Raw genomic sequence first — 14,773 nt, forward strand, 5'->3', positions numbered from 1 at the left:
AGAGGGGTTGTATTATATACAAGATGAGAGAGAGAGGGGTTGCATTATATACAAGATGAGTGAGAGAGAGGGGTTGTATTAGATACAAGATGAGAGACAGAGGGGTTGTATTAGATACAAGATGAGAGAGAGAGGGGTTGTAGATAGATACAAGATGATACAAGATGAGAGAGAGGGGTTGCATTATATACAAGATGAGAGACAGAGGGGTTGTATTATATACAAGATGAGTGAGAGAGAGGGGTTGTATTAGATACAAGATGAGAGACAGAGGGGTTGTATTAGATACAAGATGAGAGAGAGAGGGGTTGTATTAGATACAAGATGAGAGAGAGAGGGGTTGTATTAGATACAAGATGAGAGAGAGAGGGGTTGTATTAGATACAAGATGAGAGACAGAGGGGTTGTATTAGATACAAGATGAGAGACAGAGGGGTTGTATTATATACAAGATGAGAGATAGAGTGGTTGTATTAGATACAAGATGAGAGATTAGATACAGAGGGGTTGTATTAGATACAAGATGAGAGACAGAGGGGTTGTATTAGATACAAGATGAGAGACAGAGGGGTTGTATTAGATACAAGATGAGAGACAGAGGGGTTGTATTAGATACAAGATGAGAGACAGAGGGGTTGTATTAGATACAAGATGAGAGACAGAGGGGTTGTATTAGATACAAGATGAGAGAGAGAGAGATACAAGATGAGAGAGAGGGGGTTGTATTATATACAAGATGAGAGACAGAGGGGTTGTATTAGATACAAGATGAGAGAGAGATTATATACAAGATGAGAGAGAGAGGGTTGTATTATATACAAGATGAGAGACAGAGGGGTTGTATTATATACAAGATGAGAGAGAGAGAGGGGTGTTGTATTAGATACAAGATGAGAGACAGAGGGTTGTATTAGATACAAGATGAGAGACAGAGGGGTTGTATTATATACAAGATGAGAGACAGATTAGATACAATATGAGAGAGACAGAGGGGTTGTATTATATACAAGATGAGAGACATTGGGGTTGTATTAGATACAAGATGAGAGACAAGATGAGAGAGAGGGGTTGTATTAGATACAAGATGAGAGACAGAGGGGTTGTATTAGATACAAGATGAGAGAGAGAGGGGTTGTATTATATACAAGATGAGAGACAGAGGGGTTGTATTAGATACAAGATGAGAGACAGAGGGTTTGTATTAGTATTAATACAAGATGAGAGAGAGAGAGAGGGTTGTATTATATAAGATGAGAGATGAGTTATATACAAGATGAGAGAGAGTTGTATTAGATACAAGATGAGAGACAGAGGGGTTGTATTAGATACAAGATGAGAGAGAGAGTTGTATTATATACAAGATGAGAGACAGAGGGGTTGTATTATATACAAGATGAGTGAGAGAGAGGGTTGTATTAGATACAAGATGAGAGACAGATGGGTTGTATTAGATACAAGATGAGAGAGAGAGGGGTTGTATTAGATACAAGATGAGAGAGAGAGGGGTTGTATTAGATACAAGATGAGAGACAGAGGGGTTGTATTAGATACAAGATGAGAGACAGAGGGGTTGTATTAGATACAAGATGAGAGAGAGAGGGGGTTGTATTATATACAAGATGAGAGATAGAGTGGTTGTATTAGATACAAGATGAGAGACAGAGGGGTTGTATTAGATACAAGATGAGAGACAGAGGGGTTGTATTAGATACAAGATGAGAGACAGAGGGGTTGTATTAGATACAAGATGAGAGACAGAGGGGTTGTATTAGATACAAGATGAGAGAGAGACAGAGGGGTTGTATTAGATACAAGATGAGAGACAGAGGGGTGTTGTATTAGATACAAGATGAGAGATAGAGAGGGTTGTATTAGATACAAGATGAGAGAGAGAGAGTGGTTGTATTAGATACAAGATGAGAGACAGAGATACAAGATGAGAGGGGGGTTGTATTAGATACAAGATGAGAGACAGAGTGGTTGTATTAGATATAAGATTAGAGACAGATGACAGACAGAGGGGTTGTATTAGATACAAGATGAGAGACAGAGGAGTTGTATTAGATACAAGATGAGAGAGAGACAGAGGGGTTGTAGTATATACAAGATGAGAGAGAGAGCGAGAGAGGTGTTGTATTAGATACAAGATGAGAGATAGAGAGAGGTGTTCTATTAGATACAAGATGAGAGACAGAGTGGTTGTATAAGAAACAAGATGAGAGAGAGACAGAGGGGTTGTATTATATACAAGATGAGAGACATAGGGGTTGTATTAGATACAAGATGAGAGACAGAGGGGTTGTATTAGATACAAGATGAGAGACAGATGGGTTGTATTAGATACAAGATGAGAGACAGAGGGGTTGTATTAGATACAAGATGAGAGACAGAGGGGTTGTATTAGATACAAGATGAGAGACAGAGGGGTTGTATTAGATACAAGATGAGATACAGAGGGGTTGTATTAGATACAAGATGAGAGACAGAGGGGTTGTATTAGATACAAGATGAGAGAGAGAGAGAGGGGGGTTGTATTATATACAGATGACAGACAGAGGGGTTGTATTAGATACAAGATGAGAGAGAGACAGAGGGGTTGTATTAGATACAAGATGAGAGACAGAGGGGTTGTATTAGATACAAGATGAGAGACAGAGGGGTTGTATTAGATACAAGATGAGAGAGAGAGAGGTGTTGTATTAGATACAAGATGAGAGACAAGAGGGGTTGTATTAGATACAAGATGAGAGACAGAGAGTGTTGTATTATATACAAGATGAGAGACAGAGGGGTTTGTATTAGACAAGATGAGAGACAGAGGGGTTGTATTAGATACAAGATGAGAGACAGAGGGTTGTATTAGATACAAGATGAGAGACAGATGGGTTGTATTAGATACAAGATGAGAGACAGAGGGGTTGTATTAGATACAAGATGAGAGACAGAGGGGTTGTATTAGATACAAGATGAGAGACAGAGGGGTTGTATTAGATACAAGATGTGAGACAGAGGGGTTGTATTAGATACAAGATGAGAGACAGAAGGGTTGTATTAGATACAAGATCAGAGATAGAGACAGAGGGGTTGTATTAGATACAAGATGAGAGAGAGCGAGAGTGGTTGTATTAGATACAAGATGAGAGGGTTGTATTAGATACAAGATGAGAGAGAGAGAGAGAGAGAGAGAGAGGTGTTGTATTAGATACAAGATGAGAGAGAGAGATACAAGAGAGAGAGGGGTTGTATTAGATACAAGATGAGAGACAGAGGGGTTGTATTAGATACAGGATGAGAGACAGAGGAGTTGTATTATATACAAGATGAGAGAGAGAGAGGTGTTGTATTAGATACAAGATGAGAGAGAGAGAGAGAGGTGTTGTATTAGATACAGGATGAGAGACAGAGGAGTTGTATTATATACAAGATGAGAGAGAGAGAGGTGTTGTATTAGATACAAGATGAGAGAGAGAGAGAGAGGTGTTGTATTAGATACAAGATGAGAGAGAGAGAGAGAGAGAGGTGTTGTATTAGATACAAGATGAGAGAGAGAGAGAGGTGTTGTATTAGATACAAGATGAGAGAGAGAGGTGTTGTATTAGATACAAGATGAGAGAGAGAAAGAGGGTTTGTATTAGATACAAGATGAGAGACAGAGTGGTTGTATTAGATATAAGATGAGAGACAGAGGTGTTGTATTATATACAAGATGAGAGACAGAGGGGTTGTATTAGATACAAGATGAGAGACAGAGGAGTTGTATTAGATACAAGATGAGAGAGAGACAGAGGTGTTGTATTAGATACAAGATGAGAGAGAGAGCGAGAGAGGTGTTGTATTAGATACAAGATGAGAGACAGAGGGGTTGTATAAGAAACAAGATGAGAGAGAGACAGAGGGGTTGTATTAGATACAAGATGAGAGACAGAGGGGTTGTATTAGATACAAGATGAGAGAGAGAGGGTTGTATTAGATACAAGATGAGAGACAGAGGGGTTGTATTAGATACAAGATGAAGAGACAGAGGGGTTGTATTAGATACAAGATGAGAGACAGAGGGGTTGTATTAGATATAAGATGAGAGAGAGAGAGAGTATATTTGACAGTGTATTTGACCTCTCAGCTTCCCTATCAAATCTAAAAATCTCAAATAGAAAACCCGAAGAAAATTAACAACAATGACAAATGGTTTGATGAAGAATGCAAAAATCTAAGAAAGAAATTGAGAAACCTGTCCAACCAAAAACATAGAGACCCGGAAAACCTGAATCTACGCCTTCACTATGGTGAATCACTAAAACAATACAGAAATACACTACGGAAGAAGCAGGAACAGCACGTCGGAAATCAATTCAACGTAATTGAAGAATCCATAGACTCTAAACACTTCTGGGAAAATTGGAAAACACTAAACAAACAACAACACAAAGAATTATCTATCCAAAATGGAGATGTATGAGTAAACCACTTCTCCAACCTTTTTGGCTCTATAACAAAAATAAAGAGCAAAAACATATACATGATCAAATACAAATTTTAGAATCAACTATTAAAGACTACCAGAACCCACTGGATTCTCCAATTACCTTGAATGAGTTACAGGACAAAATAAAAACCCTCCAACCCAAAAAGGCCTGTGGTGTTGATGGTATCCTCAATGAAATGATCAAATATACAGACAACAAATTCCAATTGGCTATACTAAAACTCTTTAACATCATCCTTAGCTCTGGCATCTTCCCCAATATTTGGAACCAAGGACAAAAAAATGGACACAAATTTGACCCCAATAACTACCGTGGAATATGCGTCAAAGGTAACCTTGGGAAAATCCTCTGCATTATCATTAACAGCAGACTCGTACACTTCCTCAATGAAAACAATGTACTGAGCAAATGTCAAATTGGCTTTTTACCAAATTACCGTACGACAGACCACGTATTCACTCTGTACACCCAAATTGACAACCAAACAAACCAAAACAAAAGGCAAAGTCTTCTCATGCTTTGTTGATTTCAAAAAAGCCTCAATTTGGCATGAGGGTCTTCTATAGAAATTGATGGAAAGTGGTGTTGGGGGTAAAACTTACGACATTATAAAATCCATGTACACAAACAACAAGTGTGTGGTTAAAGTTGGTCCTGGGGCTCTGTTCACAAACACAAACACACCCCACAGAGCCTCAGGACAGCAGCACAATTAGACCCAAGCAAATCATGAGAAAAATAAAAGAGAATTACTTGACACATTGGAAAGAATTAACAAAAAAACAGAGCAAACTAGAATGCTATTTGGCCCTAAACAGAGAGTACACAGCGGCAGAATACCTGACCACTGTGACTGACCCAAAATTAAGGAAAGCTTTGACTATGTACAGACTCAGTGAGCATAGCCTTGCTATTGAGAAAGGCCGCCGTAGGCAGACATGGCTCTCAAGTGAAGACAGGCTATGTGCTCACTGCCCATAAAATAAGGTGGAAACTGAGCTGCACTTCCTAACCTCCTGCCAAATGTATGACCATATTGGAGACACTTATTTCCCTCAGATTACACAGATCCACAAAGAATTCGAAAACAAACCCAATTTTGATAAACTCCCATATCTACTGGGTGAAATTCCACAGTGTGCATCACAGCAGCAAGATGTGTGACCTGTTGCCACAAGAAAAGGGCAACCAGTGAAGCACAAATACCATTGTAAATACAACACATATTTATGCTTATTTATTTTCCCTTTTGTACTTTAACCATGTCTACATCGTTACAACACTGTATATTGACATAATATGACATTTGTAATGCCTTTATTTTTTTGGAACTCTGTGAGTGTAATGTTTACTGTAATTTTTTTAATGTTTATTTCACTTTTGTATTTTATCTACTTCACATGCTTTGGCAATGTTAACATATGTTTCCCATGCCAATAAAGCCCCTTGAATTGAATTGAGTAGGGGGGGAGGTTTTATTCGATACAAGATGAGAGCGAGAGAGAGATAGAGAGAGAGGGGTTGTATTGGATACAAGATGAGAGAGGGGGGGTTGTATTAGATACAAGATGAGAGCGAGAGCAAGAAAGAGAGAGAGGTTCTATTAGATACAAGATGAGAGAGGGGGGGTTGTATTAGATACAAGATGAGAGCGAGAGCGAGAAAGAGAGAGAGGTTCTATTAGATACAAGATGAGAGAGGGGGGGTTGTATTAGATACAAGATGAGAGCGAGAAAGAGAGAGAGGTTCTATTAGATACAAGATGAGAGTGAGAGAGAAAGAGAGAGAGGTTGTATTAGATACAAGATGAGAGCGAGAGCGAGAAAGAGAGAGAGGTTGTATTAGATACAAGATGAGAGCGAGAGAAAGAGAGAGAGAGAGATTCTATTAGATACAAGATGAGAGGGGGGGGTTGTATTAGATACAAGATGAGAGAGAGAAAGAGAGAGAGGTTCTATTAGATACAAGATGAGAGAGTGAGAGAGAAAGAGAGAGAGGATCTATTAGATACAAGATGAGAGAGTGAGAGAGAAAGACAGAGAGGTTCTATTAGATACAAGATGAGAGCGAGAGAGAGAAAGAGAGAGAGGTTCTATTAGATACAAGATGAGAGAGGGGGGTTGTATTAGATACAAGATGAGAGAGTGAGAGAGAAAGAGAGATAGGTTCTATTAGATACAAGGTGAGAGAGAAAGAGAGAGAGGTTCTATTAGATTCAAGATGAGAGAGTGAGAGAGAAAGAGAGAGAGGTTCTATTAGATACAAGATGAGAGAGTGAGAGAGAAAGAGAGAGAGGTTCTATTAGATTCAAGATGAGAGAGTGAGAGAGAAAGAGAGAGAGGTTCTATTAGATACAAGATGAGAGAGGGGGTTGTATTATATACAAGATGAGACAGGGGGGTTCTATTAGATACAAGATGAGAGAGGGGGTTGTATTAGATACAAGATGAGAGAGGGGGGTTCTATTAGATACAAGATGAGAGAGTGAGAGAGAAAGAGGAGGTTCTATTAGATACAAGATGAGAGAGTGAGAGAGAAAGAGAGAGAGGTTCTATTAGATTCAAGATGAGAGAGGGGGGTTGTATTATATACAAGATGAGAGAGGGGGGTTCTATTAGATACAAGATGAGAGAGGGGGTTGTATTATATACAAGATGAGAGAGGGGGGGTTCTATTAGATACAAGATGAGAGAGGGGGGGTTGTATTATATACAAGATGAGAGAGGGGGGGTTCTATTAGATACAAGATGAGAGAGGGGGGGTTGTATTATATACAAGATGAGAGAGGGGGGGTTCTATTAGATACAAGATGAGAGAGTGAGAGAGGCTTTGTTAAAAACAGCCACAGACTCACAGCTCCTCTTCTTAGTGGTCTGTCCATCTGTCTTTATCTGTCCCTCCTCTCTCCCTTCTCTCCTTCCTGCTTCCGTCCCCTTCCTCTCTGTCCCTCTCCCTTCCATCCCTCCCCCAGACCTGTTAAATCAGAGCACCATTCTCCCAGTGTCTCCAGTGTACTCAGAGATATTACACCCTTCGTCTCCATTGGAAGCGTAACAGTGATGACAGTAGTGGATATGAACGGAGCAAAAGGTCAGTCTATGGCCCCAGGTGTCTACATCCTTAGAGTGGGGAGAGGAAGACTGCCAAGACTAACCCACCCATCCCCCCTCTCTCTCTCTCTCTCTCTCTCTCTCTCTCTCTCTCTCTCTCTCTCTCTCTCTCTCTCTCTCTCTCACCCCACAGATTCCCCCATCGCCATCACCCACCCTCTCTCTCTCTCTCTCTCACCCCACAGATTCCCCCATCGCCATCACCCACCCTCTCTCTCTCTCTCTCTCTCTCTCTCTCTCTCTCTCTCTCACCCCACAGATTCCCCCATCGCCATCACCCACCCTCTCTCTCTCTCTCTCTCTCTCTCTCTCTCTCTCTCTCTCTCACCCCACAGATTCCCCCATCACCATCACCCACCCTCTACTTACCTCCCCACCTCCTTTCATCCCCCTCTTTTCTTATTCTTTCTTTTTCTAGAACTCTCGTTCCTCTTATCACCATGGTGTTTTTCTTACCTCACTTCATCCTCTTCTTCTCTCCTCCTTTCTCTAGTCTTTCCCAAGTTTTCCTTTCTCTCTCTCTGTCTCTCTCTTCCTCCATCTCTATTGTCTCTATCTATATCTCTCTCTTCCCATCTCTGTTTCTCTTTACTCCATCTCTCTCACCTACCTTATGGGCAGGGACCACAGGAGAGCTATTGTGGAGAGTGCAGTGGGAGTCAGGATCAAAAGAGATTGGTTGAAAGACAGATTTTTCTTATTACCAACTACAAAAGGCAGCAGGAAATAGAAAAGGCCTCCACACAGGAGGGGGCCAGGTTCTGGACCATTATTAATATGGAGAGAGATGGGGGGAGGGAGGGAGGGACAGAGGGAGCAAGAGAGGGAGGGAGGGAGGGACAGAGAGAGCAAGAGAGGGGGAGGGAGGGAGGGAGGGAGGGAGGGAGGGAGGGAGGGAGGGAGGGAGGGAGGGGGAGGGGGAGGGAGGGAGGGAGGGAGGAGGGAGGGAGGGAGGGAGGGAGGGAGGGAGGGAGGGAGGGAGGGAGGGAGGGAGGGCTGACTCAAGGCTCAGGAACAGTTCTATCGCTGCTTGTTTTCTGCTTTCTCTGTGTGTGTTCTCTCAGCTGTTCTGTGAAGAATGTGTGTGTGTGTGTGGGGGGGGGGGGGTATAGAGGACAGCCTCTGTCATGCTCTGTGCTCAGTGTTCTTTTCTCTCTTTTGTTCTCTCTCCCACGTACAGTGGGTCACGCACAGACACACGCACATGCACACGCACACACACACACACACACACACACACACACACACACACACACACACACACACACACACACACACACACACACACACACACACACACACACACACACACACACACACAGGTTGGTGGCTGTGTTGGGTCGGCTGTGCCACTGGAGAGGAGGGTAAATATCAGAGAAGGTCAGCAGGAGGGGGTGGGCTGGAGGGATGGGATGGAGAGAGAGCAGAATCACTGATGATGTCGGGGGGGGGGGGCAGTCACTCTTGACCTGCCAATCTTGACTGTCCACACAGGAGAGAGCATGCAGTCCTGAGAGCAGCACAAGGCACTATGTGTGTGTACATGTCTGTGTGTATTCCTGTAGATGTGTGTGTACATGTCTGTGTGTATTCCTGTAGATGTGTGTGTACATGTCTGTGTGTATTCCTGTAGATGTGTGTGTACATGTCTGTGTGTATTCCTGTAGATGTGTGTGTACATGTCTGTGTGTATTCCTGTAGATGTGTGTGTACATGTCTGTGTGTATTCCTGTAGATGTGTGTGTACATGTCTGTGTGTATTCCTGTAGATGTGTGTGTACATGTCTGTGTGTATTCCTGTAGATGTGTGTGTACATGTCTGTGTGTATTCCTGTAGATGTGTGTGTACATGTCTGTGTGTATTCCTGTAGATGTGTGTGTACTGAGGCTGTTGTCTTTTTCTGCAATCTATATTTCACTTCTGGGAAAATCAATCGAGGAGTAGAGGGTTACAGGGATCAAAGTAAATCCTCTCAGTTGCCTGTACACACACACACACACACACACACACACACACACACACACACACACACACACACACACACACACACACACACACACACACACACACACACACACACACACACACACACACACACACACACACACACACACACACACACACACACAACACACACACACACACACATAAACACACACACACACACACACACACACATAAACACACACAGCACAATCTGTCTGTTCCATCAGCGGGCTCAGCAGGAGTGGTATTAGCTCTAATAATACAGTGTGTCTCCATCCCTTCCCTCTCAGCCCTGGAGGTAGCAGAGTCTACCAACAAATGAGAGAAAAAGTTACAGATTGTGATTTATTTCATTAGGCAAATGAGATGTGTGACCCCTACGGCACTACTGACTGAGTCACCGCTGTCCACACCGTCACACATACACACACACACACACACACACACACACACACACACACACACACACACACACACACACACACACACACACACACTATTTTTATTTACATGGCACCCTTAAGAGTCACACACATACATATCGTGTCTGATCCAATCAAAGATCCCGACACTGTGGAGTGATAAGCTTGCTCTGGTTGGTGGAGCAGAACAGCTGTTGCCATGCCAGTGTGCACAAAATGGCTACCTTTCAGATCCCTGTGGCACAAGCATTCTACCTGGTCACCACAGTGAGAGCCTCCCATCCACTCCCCTTCCCTCTCCCCTCTTCTCCTCTCCCCTTCCCTCTTCTTTCATCTCCCCTCCTCTCCCCTTCTCTCTTCTTTCATCTCCCCTCCTCTCCCCTTCTCTCTTCTTTCCCCTATCCTCTCCTCTCCTTCCCTCTTCTTTCATCTCCTCTCCCCTTCCCTCTTCTTTCATCTCCTCTCCCCTCCTCTCCCCTTCCATCTTCTTTCATCTCCCCTCCTCTCCCCTTCTCTTTTCTTTCCCCTATCCTCTCCTCTCCTTCCCTCTTTTTTCATCTACTCTCCCCTCCTCTCCTCTTTCCCCCATCCTCTCCTCTCATCTCCCTCCCTTTCTCTCTTATTTCCTCTCATCTCCCTCGTCTTCTCTGTTCTTTCCCCTCCTCTCCTCTCATCTCCCTCCCCTTCTCTCTTCTTTCCCCTCCTCTCCTCTCATCTCCTCTTATCTCCCATTCTCTCTTCTTTCCCCTCCTCTCCTCTCATCTCACTCCCCTTCTTTCTTCTTTCCCCTCCTCTCCTCTCATCTCCCTCCCCTTCTCTCTTCTTTCCCCCTCCTCTCCTCTCATCTCCTCTTATCTCCCCTCCTCTCTTCTTTCCCCTCCTCTCCTCTCATCTCCCTCCCCTTCTCTCTTCTTTCCCCTCCTCTCCTCTCATCTCCCTCCCCTTCTCTCTTCTTTCCACTCCTCTCCTCTCATCTCCCTCCCCTTCTCTCTTCTTTCCCCCATCCTCTCCTCTCATCTCCCTCCCTTTCTCTCTTCTTTCCCCTCCTCTCCTCTCATCTCCCTCCCCTTCTCTCTTCTTTCCCCTCCTCTCCTCTCCTCTCATCTCCCTCCCCTTCTCTCTTCTTTCCTCTCCTCTCCTCTCATCTCCCTCCCCTTCTCTCTTCTTTCCCCTCCTCTCCTCTCATCTCCCTCCCCTTCTCTCTTCTTTCCCCTCCTCTCATCTCCCTCCCCTTCTCTATTCTTTCCCCTCCTCTCCTCTCATCTCCTCTAATCTCCCCTTCTCTCTTCTTTCCCCTCCTCTCCTCTCATCTCCTCTTATCTCCCCTTCTCTCCTCTTTCCCCTCCTCTCCCCTCATCTCCCTCCCCTTCCCTCTTCTTTCCCCTCCTCTCCTCTCATCTCCCTCCCCTTCTCTCTTCTTTCCCCTCCTCTCCTCTCATCTCCTCTTATCTCCCCTTCTCTCTTCTTTCCCCTCCTCTCCTCTCATCTCCCTCCCCCCCTCTCTTCTTTCCACTCCTCTCCTCTCATCTCCTCTTATCTCCCCTTCTCTCCTCTTTCCCCTCCTCTCCTCTCATCTCCCTCCCCTTCCCTCTTATTTCCCCTCCTCCCCTCTCATCTCCCTCCCCTTCTCTCTTCTTTCCCCTTCTCTCTTCTTTCCCCTCCTCTCCTGTCATCTCCTCTTATCTCCCCTTCTCTCCTCTTTCCTCTCATCTCCCTCCCCTTCTCTCTTCTTTCCTCTCCTCTCCTCTCATCTCCCTCCCCTTCTCTCTTCTTTCCCCTCCTCTCCTCTCATCTCCTCTTATCTCCCCTTCTCTCTTCTTTCCCCTCCTCTCCTCTCATCTCCTCTTATCTCCCCTTCTCTCTTCTTTCCCCTCCTCTCCTCTCATCTCCTCTTATCTCCCCTTCCCTCTTCTTTCCCCTCCTCTCCTCTCATCTCCCTCCCCTTCTCTCTTCTTTCCCCTCCTCTCCTCTCATCTCCTCTTATCTCCCCTTCTCTCTTCTTTCCCCTCCTCTCCTCTCATCTCCCTCCCCTTCTCTCTTCTTTCCACTCCTCTCCTCTCATCTCCTCTTATCTCCCCTTCTCTCCTCTTTCCCCTCCTCTCCTCTCATCTCCCTCCCCTTCCCTCTTATTTCCCCTCCTCTCCTCTCATCTCCCTCCCCTTCTCTCTTCTTTCCCCTCCTCTCCTCTCATCTCCTCTTATCTCCCCTTCTCTCTTCTTTCCCCTCCTCTCCTCTCATCTCACTCCCCTTCTTTCTTCTTTCCCCTCCTCTCCTCTCATCTCCCTCCCCTTCTCTCTTCTTTCCCCTCCTCTCCTCTCATCTCCTCTTATCTCCCCTCCTCTCTTCTTTCCCCTCCTCTCCTCTCATCTCCCTCCCCTTCTCTCTTCTTTCCCCTCCTCTCCTCTCATCTCCTCTCCCCCTTCTCTCTTCTTTCCACTCCTCTCCTCTCATCTCCCTCCCCCTTCTCTCTTCTTTCCCCTCCTCTCCTCATCTCCTCTTATCTCCCTTCTCTCTTCTTTCCCCTCCTCTCCTCTCATCTCCCTCCCCTTCTCTCTTCTTTCCCCTCCTCTCCTCTCATCTCTCATCTCCCTCCCCTTCTCTCTTCTTTCCCTCCTCTCCTCTCATCTCCCTCCCCTCTCTCTCTTTCCCCCTCCTCTCCTCTCATCTCACTCCCCTTCTTTCTTCTTTCCCCTCCTCTCCTCTCATCTCCCTCCCCTTCTCTCTTTCTTTCCCCTCCTCCCTCTCCTCTCCCTCCCCTCTCTCTTCTTTCCCCCATCCTCTCCTCTCATCTCCCTCCCCTTCTCTCTTCTTTCCCCCCTCTCCTCTCATCTCCCTCCCCTTCTCTCTTCTTTCCACTCCTCTCCTCTCATCTCCCTCCCCTTCTCTCTTCTTTCCCCCATCCTCTCCTCTCATCTACCTCCCCTTCTCTCTTCTTTCCTCCCTCTCCTCTCATCTCCCTCCCCTTCTCTCTTCTTTCCCCTCCTCTCCTCTCATCTCCCTCCCCTTCTCTCTTCTTTCCCCTCCTCTCCTCTCATCTCCCTCCCCTTCTCTCTTCTTTCCCCTCCTCTCCTCTCATCTCCCTCCCCTTCTCTCTTCTTTCCCCTCCTCTCCTCTCATCTCCCTCCCCCTTCTCTCTTTCTTTCCCCTCCTCTCCTCTCATCTCCTCTAATCCCCCTTCTCCTCTTCTTTCCCCTCCTCTCCCTCATCTCCCTCCCCTTCCCTCTTCTTTCCCCTCCTCTCCTCTCATCTCCCTCCCCCTTCTCTCTTCTTTCCCCTCCTCTCCTCTCATCTCCTCTTATCTCCCCTTCTCTCTTCTTTCCCCTCCTCTCCTCTCATCTCCTCTTATCTCCCCTTCTCTCTTCTTTCCCCTCCTCTCTTCTCATCTCCCTCCCCTTCCCTCTTCTTTCCCCTCCTCTCCTCTCATCTCCCTCCCCTTCTCTCTTCTTTCCCCTCCTCTCCTCTCATCTCCTCTTAACTCCCCTTCTCTCCTCTTTCCCCTCCTCTCATCTCCCTCCCCTTCTCTCTTTTTTCCACTCCTCTCCTCTCATCTCCTCTTATCTCCCCTTCTCTCCTCTTTCCCCTCCTCTCCTCTCATCTCCCTCCCCTTCCCTCTTTTTTCCCTCCTCTCCTCTCATCTCCCTCCCCTGCTCTCTTCTTTCCCCTCCTCTCATCTCCTCTTATCTCCCCTCCCCTTCCCTCTTCTCCCCCCCTCCCCTCCTCTCCTTTTCTTCTTGCAACACAGATCTCTGCAGTGTGATTACAAATAACTCTGATAGGAAACTATAGCGGCTGGAATTCAACTGAACCCACCATAGCATTTTTTCCCTTGTTTTCACACTACTGCTACACACACATTTCTGATTAGGAAAACTGGAAGCATCTACCTCACTGTGTAAATGAAATGACTCCCTAACAACAGTACCTCTCTTTCAGCAGATTGCATGAAACTGTGGCTCAAAGGAAAATCACAAATCAGAACGTGGTGGTTGTTCATCTGACTAACCTTTCTCTCTCTCTCTCTCTCTCTCTCTCTCTCTCTCTCTCTCTGTGTGTCTGTTTCTCTCTCTCTCTGTCTCTGTCTCTCTCTCCTCCTCTTCCTCTGTCGGATCACCTCATATAGAGGTGTTAGTGGGAGGAGCTCTCTCCATGACCCTGTGCCTGCTGACCACACCCAGATTCCCCCTAACCCCGCCTTTCAACATGGCGCTGTCACTCTGGCTGCTGTGTACCTGTGCTGTCACCTCCCTGCTCATCGCCCCCTCTGCTCAAGGTTGGTACTGCACTGCATTCTCCCAATCCTGTCAATGTACCAATGGGTTTACATTGTGTGTGTATGTGTGTGCATGTGTGTGTGCGTGTGTGTGTGGACAGATTGTTACTTCTCATAATAATTGAATATGAATAACATGGTGACTCTATGTGAAGTAGGTTAAAAGGTACTGGCTTGCTGAATAAGCCAGAGGTCATGGATGAAGAAGGTTTTATGAAGTAGCTTGTAGGTGGCTGTGCCGTGTGTGTGTTTCCATGCAGGTAGTTGTTGTCTCAGTGTGTAATCAGTCAATCAACTTTATTTTATAAAGCCATTTTTACACGCAGATGTCACAAAGTGCTATACAGAAACCTATCCTAAAACCCCAAACAGCAAGCAATGCAGATGTAGAAGCAGGATGGCTAGGAAAAACTCCCTAGAAAGGAAGGAACCTAGGAAGAGGAACCAGGCTCTGAGGTGTGGCCAGTCCTGTTCTGGCTGTGCCGGGTGTACATGGCCAT

The 14,773-nt window shown here is 45.4% G+C and overlaps 1 protein-coding gene across 1 annotated transcript in view; it reads left to right on the forward strand.

The window, feature by feature from the left end:
- Window positions 1-14,773, forward strand: part of LOC135555267 (adhesion G protein-coupled receptor L1-like) — a 242,721-nt gene that overhangs the window by 108,920 nt on the left and 119,028 nt on the right. Inside the window, exon 2 of the mRNA XM_064987580.1 lies at window positions 14,124-14,273. Coding sequence (XP_064843652.1) covers window positions 14,150-14,273 — 124 coding nt within the window. The 5' untranslated portion in view covers window positions 14,124-14,149. The remainder of the gene's footprint in view (window positions 1-14,123; window positions 14,274-14,773) is intronic.

Source organism: Oncorhynchus masou, chromosome 15, assembly GCF_036934945.1.
Source record: "Oncorhynchus masou masou isolate Uvic2021 chromosome 15, UVic_Omas_1.1, whole genome shotgun sequence".
Lineage (NCBI taxonomy): Eukaryota > Metazoa > Chordata > Actinopteri > Salmoniformes > Salmonidae > Oncorhynchus > Oncorhynchus masou.